Source organism: Aphelocoma coerulescens, chromosome 11, assembly GCF_041296385.1.
Source record: "Aphelocoma coerulescens isolate FSJ_1873_10779 chromosome 11, UR_Acoe_1.0, whole genome shotgun sequence".
NCBI lineage: Eukaryota > Metazoa > Chordata > Aves > Passeriformes > Corvidae > Aphelocoma > Aphelocoma coerulescens.
This window is the reverse complement of record NC_091025.1, coordinates 20,104,754-20,124,921: the sequence shown is the minus strand read 5'-3', so window position 1 is coordinate 20,124,921 and position 20,168 is coordinate 20,104,754. Positions and strand designations below refer to the sequence as shown.

The 20,168-nt window shown below is 38.4% G+C and overlaps 1 protein-coding gene across 2 annotated transcripts in view; it reads right to left on the bottom strand.

Annotated features, from left to right (window-relative positions):
* Positions 1–20,168, bottom strand: part of LOC138117124 (transcription initiation factor TFIID subunit 4-like) — a 161,173-nt gene that overhangs the window by 52,225 nt on the left and 88,780 nt on the right. For both annotated transcript variants that reach the window (XM_069027157.1, XM_069027158.1), the window contains exon 14: positions 7,219–7,341. In XM_069027157.1, coding sequence (XP_068883258.1) covers positions 7,219–7,341 — 123 coding nt within the window. The remainder of the gene's footprint in view (positions 1–7,218; positions 7,342–20,168) is intronic.

The window sequence follows — 20,168 nt, the reverse complement described above, 5'->3', positions numbered from 1 at the left end:
TAGCTGCCTTTTGCAAGAAAAATACAGCCTCCCCAGGAATAGCAGTAGAGCTCCATATGGATTGACAAACAATGGATGAACTCCCAGCTACTCAGAAGTCTTTGTGCCAAGCTCTCATTTTCCATGCTAATAAGCTACACACACTGTATTTCCAATGTATCCATAAATAAAACAATTGTATTTATTATTACCATATCAATAATTTTTTTTTTTAAATGTAGCCATTTTTTCTTTTGTAACCAAGGAGGAGGATTTCTATTAAGAAAAAAAAAGAACAAAACACTATTTAAGTAAGAATGCAGTAGAAACCTTTGAGAAGCAGAGAAAGAAGTGTTCTCATGGTCTCCTCCTGCATGCTACATCAACATCATGCAGTCAGGTGGGACCAATTTCCATCTCCAAATGAAGTAAAAATCAAATTTTTCTTGGCCAATAAGGAAAAATTATTAATATCATTGAACCCTCTGTCAGAATATTTTGTATTCCACAGATCAAAAGAATACACACAGTATGCAAACCTGTTCTACTAGTAAAAAAGAATGTTTTTCCTGGCACAGAGCCCACTTGCTATTTTCTTGCATTGCTGCCTGGCTTTTTCCTCCTGTCAGCTGAGATCCATGCAAAAATGTTCTACTGCCTCCTGACTCACTGTCTGTACTCCTGCCTGTTTGCAACAGGCACAGAAATGTGTTTCTACACATTCACTCCCAGTTACAATTATTAATCATCAATGTAAACACAGCATTATCCATCATCTTCAATGTCTTCCTGCTTTTACTGCTAAGTCTGTAAGAAGCATTAGAGTAATGTTTATAAGTCTTGTTCCACAAAATTAAACCAGAATTCTAAAAAAACCCAGTTTGTGTTCATCACGGGCTAAAACACAGTTTGAAATTAAATTTTTAAAAATGAAAACTCATCACTGGGGCAATTGGTTTTTAAATTGAAATCTCATTCATTTAAGAATAAGGAAAAAAGGTGCAGTTACTAATTAGGGTAACATCTATATAGCGTTTCAGAATAGTGCTTTTGAAATAGATCACAACACGTTTATGGTGAACTATTTTAATATTTATTTGATTTTGAAAACAGGAAGTAAAACAAAACAGAAATGAAACAGAAGTTGAAGCCAAACTTGAGATTTTCAAAGATTTATAAAATAGTATGCATGTAATTCCATAAAAAAAAAAATAAGGACAGACTCCTTTCTTCTGTCTCCTTGCAAATTCAAACCCATAAATTTAAGTGATAGTTTTGGGATACCTCAAATGAAATCATAACTGTCAGCAGCAGTGACATCCTACACCAAAACGGGTCCGAGAGAACGCTGGTTTTTATTGTGTCAGTGGGACGTGGAGCAAAAAGTGCTTGAAAAGGCAATGATACAATAAATCATAAAAATTCCTTCTGTTCTGCTCTTAGTCTACAGGCTTAAAAAGCACAAAAAGCAAACTTAAACTTCTTGATCCAGAAATGCTTGCAAAAGGTGTTCTGCTCTGTTGTATCTCTTTCATATAACTCAAGCTTAACCAGTGTAAAGGGGCTTTAGATTCCAGTGCCTTCTAAACATATCTTGAGCACTTTAAACACAAAGTAATTTATCAAGAGCCAACCATACAGTAGGAAGACCAAGCTGAGACTTGAGTTGTTGAACAAGTTGTTCCAAGGATCTTTGAAAGCGAATGCCGTAAAATAAACTTTAGTTCCAGAAGGGTGAGGGAACAGCCCCAAGATTTGCTCAGAGAACAGAAATGCTGATGATTGGTGTTTTTCCCCAAAAGAAAAGACTATTCCTTGGCTCTAGTTCTTTTGGGTCTGTCAGGAATAGTTATGCCTCATATATTGGCTGATTCATGACCTTCTAAAGTTTAGAAACTTTGGACAGAAGCCAAGGCACAACCCTTCTGTAACAGAGACTTCTGCAGGACACACTACACATCTCTTCTTGCTTCAAAGGGCAAGCAAGGAAGAAAACATGGCCAGGTTTTCCAAGAGACAGCTCATGTCTAACCTATTCCAAAGAGAAAATTACCTAGTATGCTGATTTCTTCTTAATATTGTTAAAACATTGACAGTGGATTTGAGGAATAACTGCAGGTGTTGCTGAAATGTCCATGGATAACCCAAGCATGAAGTGAGAATGTCAGCTGAAATGGTGCAAACAAATGAATCACGTTCTGTACTGCATAACTAAAAAGAGACTGCAGTCAAAAGAGCCTTTTCCCAACTATAGCACATACCCAAGTGCTTCCCACATAATCCTGAATCCATCCTTACAGTTCCACTTAGAAATCAGGAGTTACTAATAGTATAAAGACCTAATGGACAGTAGTATTAAGTAACTTCTCTATGTCTGCATTTGGAAGCCTCTGGTACAACACAGATTTCCAAGTCCTAAACCAGAATCTTAATCATGTTTTGTACAAAACCTAAACATGAAAACAGCTTTAAAATACTCAAATTATACCATCTGAAGGATTAATTTAATCAAAAAATGTGGTGCCTCGTACCCAAAGTAAATCTCACTTCAGTAATTAGCTTTTCTCTACACAAACCATCACTGTTTTAAGTGTTAGTTTTGGGACTTTCCAAGTCTGCAGGAACATTATCTTTCTTGAGTAATATAATGGCTGGAATATACTGGATGAGAAAACACACAGAGTATCAGATCTCCCTTGAGCATTGGACCAACATATGGTCCTGCACATTTTGAAAGATGGTGTTTGGGATAATTTGCTGAATATTCTTAAGATGACTGCTCTTCTGCTGTGTGAGAAAGAGGGCTTTTTCTTATCCCTAAAATGACTGTCTTCAATAAGCGGTGATTCACTGAACTAGCCCTGGAGCTGCCTTTGGAAGCTCAGTATTCAAAAACCATCTGTGCCAGCAAGTACCAAGAGAGGGCTTTCACTTGATATTTAAACAAATTATACCCTCAGATATTTCAAACATATACTCTGTATTTATGTATTTTGGGATACCAGCCATAGGTCTTGATGAAAAGCCAAATTATTTAATTATTTTTATTATTATTAAATACAGAAAAATACTTGTATTTAACCTCTACACTTTGATTCCATCAAAAAAAATGAGGGACTTGAAAATACACAAATTCTGCATTCATGCTACCTTACCAGTACTCAAATATTTAGCTTATAAATATAAATATAAAGCTACCTGACCTAGTCTTGTCATGGTTAATCCTTTTTTTAAAGCTTTAGCTCTTACAATTACATGAAAATATCTATTTCATAAACAAACCAAAATTTTAATTCTAACTCTTAAAAGCCTTATAATGCAAAAAAAAAAAAAACATTGAAAATGTGAACTGAATAGATTCAAAATCAAACAAAAAGCAAGCAAGGTAAACAAAAGCAACCCAAAACTTATATTTTATCTGACATTAGAGGTGCTTAGGGATGCTAAGTGAAGAACTTAAGTGCTTGCTGTCCTGAATGTTGTGACCTGTTTGCATCACCCACTGCTGAGTGCCACACAAGCATCACAGGACCACAGCACAGATCAGAACTGGGCAGCACTGCTGCTAAGCACATAACATGGGCCAGGATCCTTAGATACCTAACTTGATAATCAAGCACAAATTTCCAAAAAACTGTGACTTTAAATGGTATTTTACAATTATTTTTGTCTAGTATTACTAAAGAAATGGAAAACCCCAAAAAAATCCTGCAAATACAGTATTTTCAACTCTGCCAGGCAGAGAAGCTGAATCCTTCCAAAGGTATCTCGCTTCTCTTTACCTCTTCTCCTTCACTCTTGATCTAAACCACATTATAATAATAAGCAGGCTGAATTACTGATGAGCTGCTGGCTGCTACAGAGGCAGCTGTATTTCCAGCAGATCATCTAAAATATGAGCAGACACAAAAGGTACTAAAAAGGAAGCGAATGAAGTGCAGGTGATCTCATATTTGCTGTCTCTGTCTGGTTGTAAGGTCCTTTTCCAGTGTTCCCTGGGCTCTAGGCCAAACTACTTCAACAAGCTAAGCAGGAACTATTCCCTTTTTACTGTTGTTAGATTAGTCTTCACCCTATTTATCGAATGGAGATGGGTCAGCCCAGGGTACAAGAGCCAGAGCCAAGCAAAGGGAAGGGGCAGGAATGCAGGGATTGGGTATGGGTCACACTGACATTAGCCCAGGCCACTTCATATTCGTGGTCTGAAACCAGTCACTCACTTGGTGGCAGTGTTATTTGGGAACATCAAGCCCCTGCTCATCCACTGTTTTACAGAATATTTTCCCCATGTTTTGGAAAGGCATTTGTTATATGGTTGCATGTAGAAAAAAATTTAAAAAAACAGGTAAAAATAACCTCACTCCAAAACTGCTGATTTTCCATGTCCCCAGGTAAAAGTATTTTTTAAAAAATTAGCTGTACTAGTGCAGGAGAGACAATTGATGGGCCTGGTGTTGATAACTTATAATAATCCTGCCGTCCAAAAACAAGCAAAGAAGTCCAAATGAGCTCTGGCAATGTGAGACAGAGAACAAGTTTAAAGAAAATACTCTCGAACAAAGCGCAGGTAGAAAATACTTACAGTTATTAACACAAGTTTTTTCACATTTACAAAAGCTGTAAAAGAACTATTTCTCTCTATACAACAAACAGTACTTGGATACAGAAATACTAATCTTCTCCATCAACTTCTTAAGTAGAATATTCATCACTACTCCCTAAAGTAAGCTCCTGCTCAAATGAAAAGGATATAATTAAAAAGATCCAATTTCCAAAAATAAATTGCTAGTATTTCTGTTAAAACAAGAAGCTGGACTGAAATCCAGCACTGCTCACAGAAAAATGGCTAATGCAACTAAGTAAAATATCAAAGAAGAGTTAGTTCAGAAAAGGGAAAAAAAAGGAACATGCCAGGGAGGGATGATTTGTAAATGACATCTCTTTGGATCAGCAAACATGCAGGGTCCCAGCTGCAACAAAAGCAGACATTTAAGTCAAAAAAGATTAGTGAGGAGACTAGCAACTTCAATGCAAAAACCGGGTATTTTGACCAAAAGAAGAGGGCAGGCCAAGAAAGCTCTGGCCAAGTCAGACCCTTCAAGCAGAGATTATCAGTAACAAGGGCTTTAAGCAGCTTAGAAATTGCTGGGAGAAATTAGAGTGTCATAGAGCATAGAGGAGGTCAGATATTTGACGGTGGAATTGGGCTAAGGGGGTGTTGGTACTACAGAACACAGAATCAGAAGGATGCTTATAATCTCCAGAAACCCAAAGAAGAGATATCACACAGTCTTAGACAAACAATACAAAATTCCAGTGCCTTTTTACAGTGAAACATTTTGGAGGAGTTGATTTTATTTCTGCATAGCAGCCCTAATAAGCTCAGAAGAATAACAGAAAGGGAGTTTCTAGGAGCCAAGCTGTGTGACACAGCTTCTACAGTACTTTAGGTCCTATTCCCTACAAAATACATTGATTAATGTGATACAGTTTCCAAGCCCTTGAAATCAGCTTCCAGCCAGCCATGTATATGAGCTGGCCAGGATGGTTAGAAGCTAAGAGAAGAGGCTGGGAGCAATTCCATCTGAACTGGCACACAAGTCATGGCTCCAGGAAATCCATGTATCGGCAAAAACTTCAAGGATAGTTTGCCAATTGAACAATACAGTTGTCCAGCAAAATTAGGGCTAGGGGAGCAGCAAAAGGAAGCAAAAACATCCAGAAGCCTTTGGAATTTGCCCCAGACCTTTATTTTTCCTTAAAGCACTGTACCAAGAGAATAAGGAGCTTCTAGAGAGAGGAGGAGGCTGTTCATCATAATCCATTCAGAGAGCTCTGATTAAACGGTTTCACTCACTGAAGGTGACCACAATTTTGTTCATCAAATTATCAAAGCTTACAAAAGAGTAATTTTTTAAAGGGACAACAGACAGTAAAAATTAAATTCTATTTCTTAGGATAAAATACTCCTTTGGTGAAGTGTTAGAATCTGAAGGGATTAGAAGGTTCAAATTATTTTTAAATGAGGGAAAGCCAAAGCTGTGACCACCCAGTTGAGCTTCTAATGAAAGTTTCTTTGGGCCTGCTGTTGCGAGATTTGCTACAGGTGCATGTGGAGGAGAACAGAATTCTTTAATGAATGTAAGATAAAGATGGGAGACTGAAAGGAAGGGCATAACAGGACAACACAACACCCAGGAAACTCCCTCAGTCTGAAATGAATTTTGCCAGAAACAGGAGCACCTCCTATGTATCTGAAGTCCTAAGTCAATTTTAGAGTATAAACAAGATCCACTTCTGTTCCTAGCTCAGCTAATTCCCTAGCACTAATCTTAGCACACGAGAAGAGAGAGAAGTCAGATAAAAGCTATCCAAAATGGGATACAAAAAGGCCTTTGGAAATGCCTGGCATTTAGACAGTCAAATGTCTGAGCCAAAACTGTTAGTTTAGTTATTCAAAACAAAATGTTTGCATTTTCCTCAGAACAGGCATGTAATAGGGAGAATTCCTCTGACTCCACTGTGTGGGCAGACTTAGCAAAAGGAAAAGCAGCCCAAATGTATCTGTACTAAACAACACAGTGCTCTTATAGAGCCACCCACAGCAGTGCAACCACATCACCTGGTTCACACCAGGTGATCAGGCTTTCAACAATTTTGCATTTATTGTGTAGCACAGCTACTTCTCCACTTAAAATAACAGGAGAATCATGCTAATGAATCTGATTCTACTTCTAGAGCACAGTATTCTTATTGAAATTACAATTTAGCATGATTATAAACTCATCTTTGCAGTGGTGGGGGACACCTTGACATTCTGGAAGAAGTTCAGACACGTATTTGTCACAAAGCCACACTGGCATTACTACAAGCCCTTGGTTCAAACTGTAAGCAAGACTACAGTTATGGCTTTTCAGACACTTCTTCATTCCCTGCTCTTTTTGTTTTTTTTCAGATTATGCAGAGGAGAAAACAGGTATGAAGGCAGTGAACAGTTTAAGACCCACACTTCACAGTTAACTATTTAAAAAATATTCTTTAATTATCTGCTGAAAGTTCACACTTGAAAATACAACTAAAAGGAGATGCCGTTTTAACTGTGGCAAGATAAGCTGGACTCCCAGTCCTGATGTGCATTTCCAAATGACACACTTCACTGAGAGCACCAGCAGGAGCAGCTTTGGCTGTTCCTACGAGGTTCTGAAGGGGTGATTTCCCTTACTCTGGGTACACACATACCTCTCCTCCTATGGTGAGCAGGCCAGGTGCATCCAGCTTCCGTTTCTTCCGGGGACCGATGGCTGCCAGTGCCGTTAGATTGGCATCCCTCTGCCTCATCTGGGCAAGCTCTTGCTGCTGCATCTATCAGAGAGGGAAAGAACTCTATTTAGTTTTTATTCTGTTGCCATATCAAAAAGTTACCTTCAGACCTGCAAGCATGAGGTAGAAGTCACACATGAGCAATCCCTGAGTGCATTCTGCTGCTCCCAGAAGTACTATTTTAGCAGCCTGGCCATAGAGGAATACTGAAGATACCGAAGTTCTCGATACTTTTCAGAGGATTTCTGCTTCCAAATATCTCAAGTGTTTCCAAAACCACAATCCTTTTCATTGAAAACTGCCTTAGCAAGTACTTTATACTAACTACATATCTCCAGTTTAAGACCGAGATGAAGAATGTAAATACCAATTCAAATCTTAAAAAACCCACATTTTTTAATCTTACATTTATTTTGAGCATTTCAAACATACTTGATGTTTTCTTAAAAAAATATATACCTAAATTACTAAAATACCTCTATCTAAAGGCTAGCCAAAGGTAATGCTGACACAAAACCTCTACAAACTGAATTTACAAGTGCTTTCTGGGCTTAGGCTTTAGGTAAGAATACATTTGACTAGTTTGAAGCTAGAATTAAACAACCTGCCAGCTGCATTATGTAACAATGTAGCACACTACAGAAAATAGGAGAAAATGCTCTGGCCAGCAGAGAGGCAAGATCACATATTAACTATAAACTTTACAGTTCTTTCAGAGTGTTAATGGTATCACATTCCCATGAACACTAATATTTTAATAAATATTCTGATCAATACCGCACAAGAATAATTGATAAGGCTACCCAGTATATTATTTTAATTAGATAAAAGCATTCAAAGCTCTTAGCAATAATTCTTATTAATTTCAAAACTTTGGGTTTGCAAAATGCCTCAATAAACTGAGAGGAGGCGTTTGCTTTCTAATCCCACTGATGTCATTCTTGTTCCTGCTTCAGCAGCAGTGCACAGAACACCACCTTGAGAAATTCAGTGGTGGTAATAAAAACATTGTATGATACAGGCACAATTCTTCATTAAAATACAACATAGAAGTGTCTCAGCCATCATCTACATGTGATCTGCACATACAAGCAGGGCCTGAACTATCTCAACCAATGTTAAAAGGAAAGGAGGCCTAAGCAAAAAAGTGCAAGTGTGGAGTCTCTTTTCTCCATTCACCTCTGCCCAGAAAAAGTAGATCCACCTCATGCTTCCTGTTCAGGGCAGTTCTCTGATTAATTCATTTAGCAATCAATACACTTGTGACCAAGCATTGTGCCTGAGTGGCTTTGGTCACAGGCTCACCAACGAGTGTTTCAAACTCCAGTTGGTGGTGCCAGGGCCCAGCACGTGCCCAGAGCCAGGAGAGGGGTGGCGGGTGACCCAGGGGGCCCTGGAGAGCAGCACAAAGGAACTGGAGCCAGCAAGTGAGCGGCACCAGGGCCCAGAACTGGGCACAGCACTCGGGGTGTGCCCTCACCAGTGCCCAGCACAGAGGGACAGGCACTGCCCTGGTCCTGCTGCCCACACTAGTGCTGATACAGGCCAGGTGCCATCGGCCTCGTGCCCACCTGGGCACGCCTGGGCTCATGCTCAGCTGCTGTCAACCACCACCGGCACTTTTCCCATCTTTGTCGATGACATGGACACTGGGATCAAGCACACCCTCAGCAAGGTTGCTGACTGCACCAAGCTGGAACTGGGGATGTTCAGCCTGGAGAACAGAAGGCCACAGAAAGACCCCATTGTGGCTTTCCAGTGCCTAAAGAGACCGGACAAGAAAGACAGAGATGAACTTTGGACAAGGGCCTGGAGTGTCAGGACATGAGGGAATGGCTTCAAACTAAAAAGGTGTGGATTTGGATGAGATACAAGGAAAAAATCCTTCCCTGTGAGGCTGCCGAGTTCCTGGCACAGGCCGCCCAGAGAAACTGTGGCTGCCCCATCCCTGGAAGTGTCCAAGGTTAGATGGGGCTTGGAGCAACCTGAGAGAGTAGAAGGTGTCTCTGCTCATGGCAAGGGGTGAACAAGATGATCTCAAAGATCCCTTCCAACCCAAACCATTCTATATTTTCACATTCTTCAGAAAAAGTGAATTCAGTCATTTAGAATTTGAAACCCCATTTTTCACATTTTTATGCTATATATTTTGCACCCGCAGTTATTATTGTAACTTCAGTGTAACATTATCTAAAAATACATATCTTATCTACAGGGTAAAAGAATTTCCTAAATACAAAAAAGAAATGCAGAAAAATATCTAAATAATAGTGCAAAGGTCTATACATACTTCTCTTTGCCAACTCATATTAGGTTTTTAGCTCAAATATCTTTGGCTCTCTTCCAGATTAAATGCCAGTTAGACAGACCTGCCCGCTTACCCTTTCAAGGTAGATAGCAACAGTGGTGAGCTCTAATCATTTACAAAGGTCATGATCGGAAGCTAGCCCGTAAGCAGTCATTTAAAATTCGATTGATCCCTATTTGTAGTCAGGGAAAGAAAATGGACATTTCAGCTGTATTGTAATTATGAGGCTTCAAGGCAACTGTAAATAGATGTGCAAATCCAGATACTGGCAAATACCTTAGAGAAGAAATTATTACTATAGTATAACATATATCCAGGAAAGGTTGAAGATAAAACTGCATATAAAAAAAGATCAATCATCTTTTTGCTAATTTGCCTTGCTTGCCAGCCTACAAGGGTTATCACAATTATCAGAAGTCTGATGAATATTTAAGCAAGGGCCAACTGGCTTAGAATGATCTCAGACGAAGTTGTCAAGCTCTGCAGAATAAGAAATTCTGCACTGGAATAAGTATTCATTTCCTGGGAGGTGCAGGTCAGAAATGTAGTATGATAGATAACTAGTATCATGCAAAGGTTATATGAATATTATATCAGTATCTTATCCAAAGTCACCATTTTCAAACCCACAGGAAGCTAATACTTACTTGGCTCTCTGTGCTACCTGTACTGTATATACCCTGACTGTTTCCACATGGAATATCAGCACCTAATGCCTCTTGTCGGGTTTTTTTTGCAGATGCAAATTGTAAAACAAAACATGCCACTTCTCTAAATTTCCCATAGTGGGTTAAATCTTGCCCTCACTTTGAAACCTGCAAACTGGTGCTGTTTTATGGAATAGCTTTAAGAGTCTGCAGAAAGGTTCCTCAGGTTCTTCATCCTTTCTTTTTTAATCAGTGTGAAAAACTGAAGATGGTTCTTGATATCATACACTAATTTTGATGAATGCACAAGATTTTCCATTACCTGTAATTCAACACCTGACAGGAAACCTGGCTCAACAGAGCCAAAAGAGCTGGGCTCTGTTCAACCCACACCGGGTGAACACTGGTAAGACCTTGTTCTTCACCTCCCTGCGTCTCTCACCCCACATCACCCAGCTTGTCTATGTCTGCTATAGGCTCTCCAGACAAGCATTCTCCTCCACTACGTGCCTCACTTATAATCAAGCCCCAGTAGGATGAATAGACATTACTTTAATACAAATAAGGAATATACTGCCAGGTGTAAGAGCTCCAGACAAAAACACAATACAGTTTCTGATACTGGTTTTACAGCACACGCTGTGGTAAACTACAGCAGGAAAGAATAACCTTATGTAACCTTCATGAATGCTGATCAAAAAATTTCTAACACATCAAACACATCATCAGTGAGGTCACAGTATCCTGATGTTTTATAACATAGGGACTGAAGTGCTGAAAATACTTGATAAATATTGTATTGCACAAATTCTCATCCATCTTTTATAAATTATCACTGGTAGTTCTTTAGGTTTTATTTGAAGTTCATCTGAAAGCAGAGAATCATAAAATTACATTTAAAAAAAATCAGAAGAGTTATGATCCTGATACTGGTTCCCAAGAGCCGCCTTCATCTTGCAGAGGTCAGTGTATTCCAGCTGACTTAGGAGAGCATCTCTGGACACCCACTGTTAACCATGAATCTTCTTACAAGAAAACATTTATTTTCACAGTTTATAGATACTTTCTAGCAAGACATGTGACAAGACCTTATTTAACATCCCAGACCACCCTTTAACATCCCACTATTGTTGGCTTCTTCATACCCCTATTTCAACTTTATCTTTTTTCCATCTCCAAGTCACAGACTTTTGTTTTTTCATAGCCTACATCAAATTACCTGCACCAGTCTCTTTCCTACCCATCATCTGTCTTTGAATGAAAAATATTATCCCCAATTGTAATCTTTGTTTAAAATAATAAAAAGGAAAAACAGCAGTATCTTGGCTTTGGTTCAAAAGAGGGGACACTGCACCTTGTTCACCAGATGCCAGTTGCAAACCCTGGCCTGTGGAGGCTCTTCTCCCCAGTGCATTCTGGAGCCACATTCTCTGTGTCAAGTGGAAATGACTTTGCAACCAGTTCTGCATACCTGGTTGCACAGTAATCACCCTCTGAATTCTCAGCACTAAGAATAATGTGAATTAAATGTCACCATCTTCAGTGTTCTGAAATTACTCTCAGACATACCTGTAAAACTAAGGCTACTTAAGCTTCTTACTTTACACCGATCCATTATATTTTAAAGTTAACAAAGCAGCCTGTTATTACAATACAGTTTATCTTCTAACTAGGCCAGTTACTAATTTCTGGATATTTAAACAAATGAAGCACCTGTTACTATCTGCACATCCTGTTACTTAACATGACTTACCAGAAATGAATCTAACTCACTACATCAACCAAAAAGATGCAGTCATTTGATAGCTGCATTCATTCACACTCTCATTTTCATATTGGGCTGCTGATGCAAAATCTTCCTTTAACTTGCCTTTATCACAAATAATTCAGATATATTAATCAATAACATATTAAAATTTCTGCCCTCTGGGAAGAAAGCAATGCTTCAATTCAGAACCACACTAATTAACAACAATTAACTTTTTTGAAAGTAAAAACATTTAGATAAAACACAGACAAATATTCCAATACATTATACAAGAAAAATGCTTACAAATTAGATACTGTTCCTTGCTCCTTATCAAATCCAAATGTATTTTTAGCATGCCACTTACTAACTGGGAGGTATCTCATTTGATGAAAAGTACACCATAAGAACGAAGCATTATTTTGCACAATGAAATGTTCTTCTTTGTGATGGTGGCACAGCATTAAAACCACAGAAAGAACACTACTTTGCTACTTTAATAAAGTGAAGCTAACCACAGAAGTTCTAAAATTTTAGTTTGTTTTCTATAGATCATTACTTGTTATGATATATTTAGGTATTTAAGAAAGAAGTGCCACAAGCCATATGCCACAAGGAAGACAGCCATATGTCTATGTGAAGTATCAACATTAGATCTTAAAAGCTAGATTTAGTAATTTCCAAAAACCAAGAATGCACTTATTTGTCAGGCAAAACCCAGGCAAACAGAAGTGAGCTTTGTCTAAAGCAGAGATGTAGATAAAATATGGATATGAGCTGTAGCTAAGGACTAAGAGAAATTTCCTTCAATATGATCAGAAAGTAAGAGGACTGCTGGAACTCTTAAAAATCCTAGTCTACATATAAATACCTTCAAAAATTAAAGGGAGAAGAGGGAGTGGGATCACATGAGAGAGAAAGGTCAAGGAAGTGTTTCTCTGCCTACAGGCAGAATTCAGGGATGTTTTTTGGCCTAGAAGGAAAAAAATCAGTGACAGAGACACAGAAATGTGAAGATAAAGAAGAAGAAGAAAGAACTTAAGGAAGTAGTCATGTATGTTTAAATACTGCCAATACAGGATTTGATAAGGGAATAGAAGCCAAGTTGTAAAATAAGTTTCTGTAGTCACAGAGCCAGCTCAGCCCACCAAGAGCTATATTTTTTGTACTTACAGTTCCCAACTTAGTTCAGAAATACCACCTAAGAAGAAACAAGAGGAGGCTCCCAGCACCACAGAAGCTAAAAATATCAACGGCATTCATGGGTGAAGACAGGCAGCAATGAACCCTGAACAGGAAACTGGCAACAGAGGGTGCTAAATGGCAGAAATGTTTGATGAAAGCAAGATCATATAAACAATGATTTAAGCCTCGATTTCTAGCCAATAGGCATCAATGGAAATCCCTCCTAATTCTGTTTGCGATGGATGGCTTAATTCCTGGTAACAGGGTCATATGCTGGGAAAAACTTGTCTTAATTGATGGTTCTGTAACATGTATCTATCAGTCTCAGACAGTGATTACACCCCCTGGAAAAACATCTTTTTGCTGAGGAGTGCCTGAAATGCGGAACCATTACACATGTCCTAAGATGCCCACAACAGAAGGTGCAATTAAAAATGAAACTCATTAAAAATGCTGGCAGGAACCTTGAGAAGTCCAGGACAATGATCAAGAAGGATGGGTGCTGCAGTGAATTTGAGGGAGCCTTGCAAAGCAGCTCGTGTGTGCAGCAGGCCCGTGCTGTCCTCCAGCCCTGCTCTGGCGCTGAAATCTCTCAAGGTCAGCACAGCTCCACTGCCTGGTAAGGAACTGCTCCAAGTAGTGAAGTGTACAAGAGGCACTGCAAAAATGCCACACCAGAGAGGTTTCACCTGTGTAACAGCAGGTCATACACCAAACACATTCTGTGAGACTTTCAAACATTCACAGCTCTGACAAATTGTATCTAATTTTCTTCAGTACAAAGCTGGATGCTGCTTCTTCACAAGTGTTCTCCCACAAGTCAGTAAAAGCTCCAGCTGTCCCTTGCAGTGGCTGCACATCTGTCTGAACTATATCAAGATTTTACTTTACTGTGAAAGGTGTTTGTCTGTTGGGTTTTGGTGGGGGGAGTTTCTTCTTTTTTCTTACCCACACACTTTTAACAGCGGTTGAAAATTATTGCATAGCATTAGGAAAAAAAATCACCCTGGGCAAAGACCAAGCTGGGAATGTTTCAACCTCAAGATGACTGTTTCTCAAAATAATGAGCGTCTGAACACAGTTCTAGAATCTTAACTGGGGAACTTTGGACCAAGCATCTTTCCTACAACAGACATTTTTGTTTATTACATCTAATTTCATTATGTTTTACAAGTTTACTCCAATTTTCCATTTAAACGTGCCTTATTACTTTCAAGATGATGTATCAAACTCTGATACAGAAAGTGCCAGGTGCATCCTGCCTTTCATTTTTATTTTTCCCTGAAATAAAAAGCCTTCATTGTAATTCCCTCAGTCTTGTACATTACACAGTTAAATGGGGTTTTTAAACAATTATCCTTTATCCCCTTATTACTCAAGATCACATACTGTCTGAACTGATACATACATACATATATATATATATATATATATATGAATATATGATACAGGTTTAATTCTCTTGGAAGTATCCTTAACAGCCAACTCATAAAAACCAAAAGCATGAAGAATTTGAGAACTGATTTTAAACTCGTGCAATTTTTTAACATACTGGGTTACATTTTTTGATTTTCTAAATACAATGCACTATTATTTAATTATTTATTAACTTAAACCCATTTATTTCTGTAACTGTCCAACCATTTCTTAAGCCACATATCCCTATCTAGAATAACACAAGGTATAATAAACACTTAAGGAAGATATCCCTCAAACACCTCTGAAAGAGTTCTACAATAATGGATTTTTTTGTCCTTCCAGCAACTTTAATCATCACATTTCTTCACTCTTCAGAACCCGTTATTTGAGCTCCAGTACAATTTGTCTGGTTTTGGTTATACTATTCCTCAAACAACTTACCTCTAGTAGCAGCAGTTACAGGCTCTCCTATGCTAAGCTGGAAACACACCTATTGTAAACCTTTATATTTGTTAGGTGCTGTAATAGTGTGTGGCAGATTTGCCAAGCCAAATGTGGCCCATTTGAGCAAAGGGTTTCTAGGCACAGACAACTGGGCAGGATCAGCACTACTAGAGCTGGCAACTTACTGAAGTGTCAGTAACGTACCCGCAGTGAGATCAGAAAAACCTGAAAAATTTCCCTAAGATTTGTTCTTTTATTATTATCAGTCTTAATTTTATTTTGGAGCAAGGCAACAATGGACAATCACAAATCTTCTCAAGCTGTTCTTCAAAGGACACGAGACATACAGCATCAGTATGACTGGGAAGAACACGAGTCAAAGAGCTCAATGGCTTTACTCAGGCTCCTCATCCTCAGTTCAGGAGCAGCCAGTGGAACATCCTCACTCCCAGGGCACTGGTGAGAAAGATGGGATAAGGTATTTTCCCAGGCCCTTTGTTCATCCAAGCTGGGGTTTACTGTCCTCCCCAGATTTCTAGGATCTTCTCCTTTCCCCCTGAAGTAAGACACTGTGAGGACTCAAACTGATGTTTTAATCAAGATTAGGGAATATAAAATACAGTGAAAGCCAGGAGGTCGGTCACATCTGGAGATACAGACTAAAGTAGTAAGAGCAGGAAACCTGTTGAGCTGTGGCTTTGGTTAGGGACAACTGACACAAACACTGGGATATGGGAGCAAAGTCAACAAAGAGTTTGCTTTTTTAAAATCCCACACTGGAAAATATGAGTGCAAGCAGTAACTCCCAGAGGCTGCACTGCCCACTGTAACACAGTGCTCAGCGTTGGACTAGAATGTGAACCAACTGCTCTGCTTTTCACATGGTGAAGTATCCAGTAAACCTTTCTGAAAATACCCTTTAAAGAATCTTCCACTGTGTCTGAGCAATACAACAGCTGTTTGGATGGTGAAAACTCTCCATGGCTGCTACACCTTTGTGCTAGTGCTAGGGGAGTCTGATCAGGAATTTTATCTGCACCATCTTCTCCGTGCATCAGGAGTTTAAATAGCAGAGCATGGCCTTTTATTACTTTTATTTCTGTTCATCTCTGGCACACACTCGAAATCTGAATTAATTAAGAACCAGTACACCAGAACTACACCAGGAAGATGGAGTAAGTTCTTGGCTGGTCTGTCAATGGAGCCAACTGAAGACTGAGGCACACAGGAAGATCTCACCTTCCTGGAAGTGAAGAGTGACACTATTTCATATCATAAAATCTCAACTCAGCCTGAAGCATTTTCCCCATATTTTTCCAAATAAGTATTTCTATTTTTTGATAAAATTTCTCTGGCTATATGCCCCTAGCACAAAACTTCAGAATAGCGGATATTTTAAGTGCATTTAAAATAGTTAATCAGAAATTCTAGTAAGAGGCTTTATTAACTAGATTATTCCAAAAGAAAATGCCCAGATTTTGATACCAGTCCTCTAGCATTCTTATGGGAAATCTGCATCTTGAAACTGCCAGCCTCATTTGAGGAAATGAGGCAAATGTAGCTATCTACTAAAAATCACTTGGCTGTAATAAGTAATTTTAATCAAATAGTTAGAGAGAATGGCACTGGAGTTAATGTCTGAAGTGTCATAAACAGATGGGAAATGTGCAGTGTAGCGACTGGTTGTGCACTTTTAACGCAATATCCTCTTCTGCACTCTGGATTGTGGTTTGATCAAGTCTAAGTGACATGACAAAAACAAATTTAATTTATTCTGAAACTATATTCAACTAAAGAATACACAATACAGCAAGTATGCTCCTCTGCTCAAAAGTGAGATTTGAGGCAGAGAAAAACACCGGGAACAAAAATAGCCACACGCCCACCACCTTCTTCCCCTTAAAAGTTGTGGGGGTAGTGCTGGGGGTTCACTTGTAAAATGGAAGTTCCACTGGGGATGCAAAACAAGCTTGAAATTTAAATAATCTACATCTTTTCTATTTTAGACTTAACTATAGCAAAACCTCTACTGCTCATTTCTGCTGCAGATCAAGGGAACAACACACCACAGTGTGGGGACAAAATATTTCAAGCAATTTCTCAGACACTGACAAGTAGTAAATTAGGGAATCTTGTAAGTACAATACAGTAGTCATCCCCTTCTATTGATCACATATAATTTACATCTTACAAAGATGTGAATTCTTGCATTCTCACTCCACAAGGAAAATCTCAATGATTTATTCATTTCAAATAAAAAATAGAAGGTAGATGAGAAGAATTACTTCACAGGCTGTAGCTTTCTCAGGGCACTAGTGCTAGGCTCTTCTTTCGCACTGCCCGAAGGGCCTTTGTGTGCAAGTCCCTCTAATTAACAAGGTGAATCATGCAGCAGTTCCCTAATTAGTGAACATGACAAGCCAATGGAAACAAGCAGACAGACCTGGCGTACAGATATGGTCAACAAAAGGCACAGCAACACACCATTAAAAAATGCCTATTTCATGTAAATAAAATAGCAAGAGAACTAGGATAATACTTAATTTTCCTTTTCATGTTTTATGCTTATTCCTCATTTATTGCAGATATAAATAACGACACAATAAATCAAGGTTTCCAACTGCAAGTCACACCACCTCTCCAAAATCAAAGACTACTTACCCTACGTGAATAAGCATCTCCTTAAGGGGCATTATTTGTTTTCTCTCATTTTTCTGCTTTAAAGAACTGCAGTTACATTAAGCTTAGGACTTTAAGAATCCCTTAATTAATTCGATTCAAAATTATTTTTTCTTTAAATCCTTTTTCACCAACAGATGAAAGGAGTGCAATAGTTGCACTATTATTTCAGTATAAAAAATGCCTACATTCCCAATATGTCATAATTTTTACCTTTTGTATGAGAATAAATAAATAAATAATAAAAGTGAATAATCAAAGAATCAGATTTGCATTAGAAAGGAAATGAGATGATCTAAAATGTACCTCCTTACCTTCCTCTTTCCAAGTAAAATATTTTTAATCTTTCACTCTTCCTTCTGCTTTTCCTAACAACACTCAGCCCATCTCCAACACAAGGGGGTTAATTAATTTTCAATTTATTGCATATTGAACCTTTGATTTAGATTTTTACAATCCTTCAACATTAGATATTTTTACAATCCTTCAACATAAGTCTAAAATGTGTGTCACCACCAGCAGAATATAATTCTTCACAGAAAAACTCCACTATGTTCTTTGCTCTCTATTCCTTGGCATGTTATCATAAGTAAGGAGAACTACAGATAATATCCTCATTACAGGCTCCTCTTTCTCACAGTCTTGGGGGGAAAAAAAAAAATCTGACTTTCCTCTTCAAATTGGGTAAAACTTTCTTATGTTCTAAAATTGATGGTCAAAATACTAATGTCTAAAAAACATAACATTTTTCTGACCAGTCCTATTTTAAAAATACAGGAATTAAAATAGTGACCCGTAAGAAATAATGGTTCTACGTGCCCCTAAAGATTGTTTTTTGGCTATAACTTTAAAGAATATTTAATGATGTTCCATTACAGAACTGATCAGCTGTTTCAAAGTAGTTTTGAATTCACAATAAACACTATCAGTGATCACAAGAAGAAAGCTGGAATCACTACTGTTTGCTGTGCTCATTTTCCCCTTCTTCTCTGTGTGCACTTCCCAACTTGTCTCGGATCCCACCCAGCACAACCCTTCCAAGGACAGCTCCAAACCAAGGCTGGAAGTATCCTCTTTTAACATCAAGGCACAATGGATAATCTGCTAACAGCTGAGCTCTGATCTGCCATATGCACGCAGGAAGGATTCAGCAAACAGCCTGTCACAAACGCTTACTGCTGCACAGAGCAGCTCACAGAGCACGGGCTCTGCACAGCGCGCTGCACACTCGGCCACACCATCTACTACTGCACAGACAGCTGCAATCACAGGGCAACTGCTGCAAAGACAACATGCACTGGCTGCATTAAAAAGCTCTACATTCGTATTTGCATCTTAAATAACAAAATCAAGGCAAGGAGATGGGGAATAGACACTGAACGGGCACACCCAGAAATTAATGCAAAATCACAAAATTTGACTGATCGATATTGATTTTCAAATAAATTACATACACAACCACAGGTTATTTTATATATACAACTACAAAAGTATTTTGCATTTAAGCAAAAATGTTAAGTGCAGCCGATAAAAACAAATCCTAATTGTCCACAGGAGTTGTTTTGATATGAGATTATATCTAACACCAGGGGGACAAATTCTGTTTGTTTTGAATATTGCTACTGATGTCAGTAGAGATATTCTGTAGTTACAGTGGTGTGGCAGAAGAATTCAATTATAACATTTAAATATAAGGGACACACATTTAAAAAGTGACAGGAGCAAAAATGCACTCAGAGGCACACAGGGCAAAAATAAAAATCTCCAACACAAACCAGTCAGATCATTCTCATACTTGCTACATAGCCTACCACATGTCCTCAGCATTCCTGAATGCTGGCATGCCTGCTAAGGCAGACATTTCCTTACCCATTGGACTTAGGATGTTTGCTTTTCAGATTTTGGTACTGTCCAGAAATTATTTCTCCACATAGCTAGATGGACAGATGAGCACTTTTTAACTAAGGAATTATTTTTAAAGCTGCAGTTAAAATTACCTGAGGATATTTATGAAATGTACATTTATGATTTTTTTCTTTTGTATAGCTGAGCAGATCACAGAAATCACCATATATTGCAATGTTAACAGAAGCATCCATCGACAAATTTAAGAAACATATGCATTTTAGATAACATAACAATGTACAAGGTATTTAAATATTATAGCAGCTCTGTATCTAAATAATCAAATAAATACAGAGCAGAACACTGTCACGTATTACTGAAACTCAGCACCTTGTACTGAGCACCCTGACTGCACACAAAACACACAGAAGTTTAGCTCGATAGTTAAGTATATTTTATCTCTATATAAATTACCTAGATTAAACCTCGACAAAACTGGGATTAAAAAATGGTCTTAGAAAACTTTTCCACTCTCTCATGGCCTCAAGTTACCCTTCTCCTCTGCTAAAATTCAGAGCATTGTTCGATTTCTGCA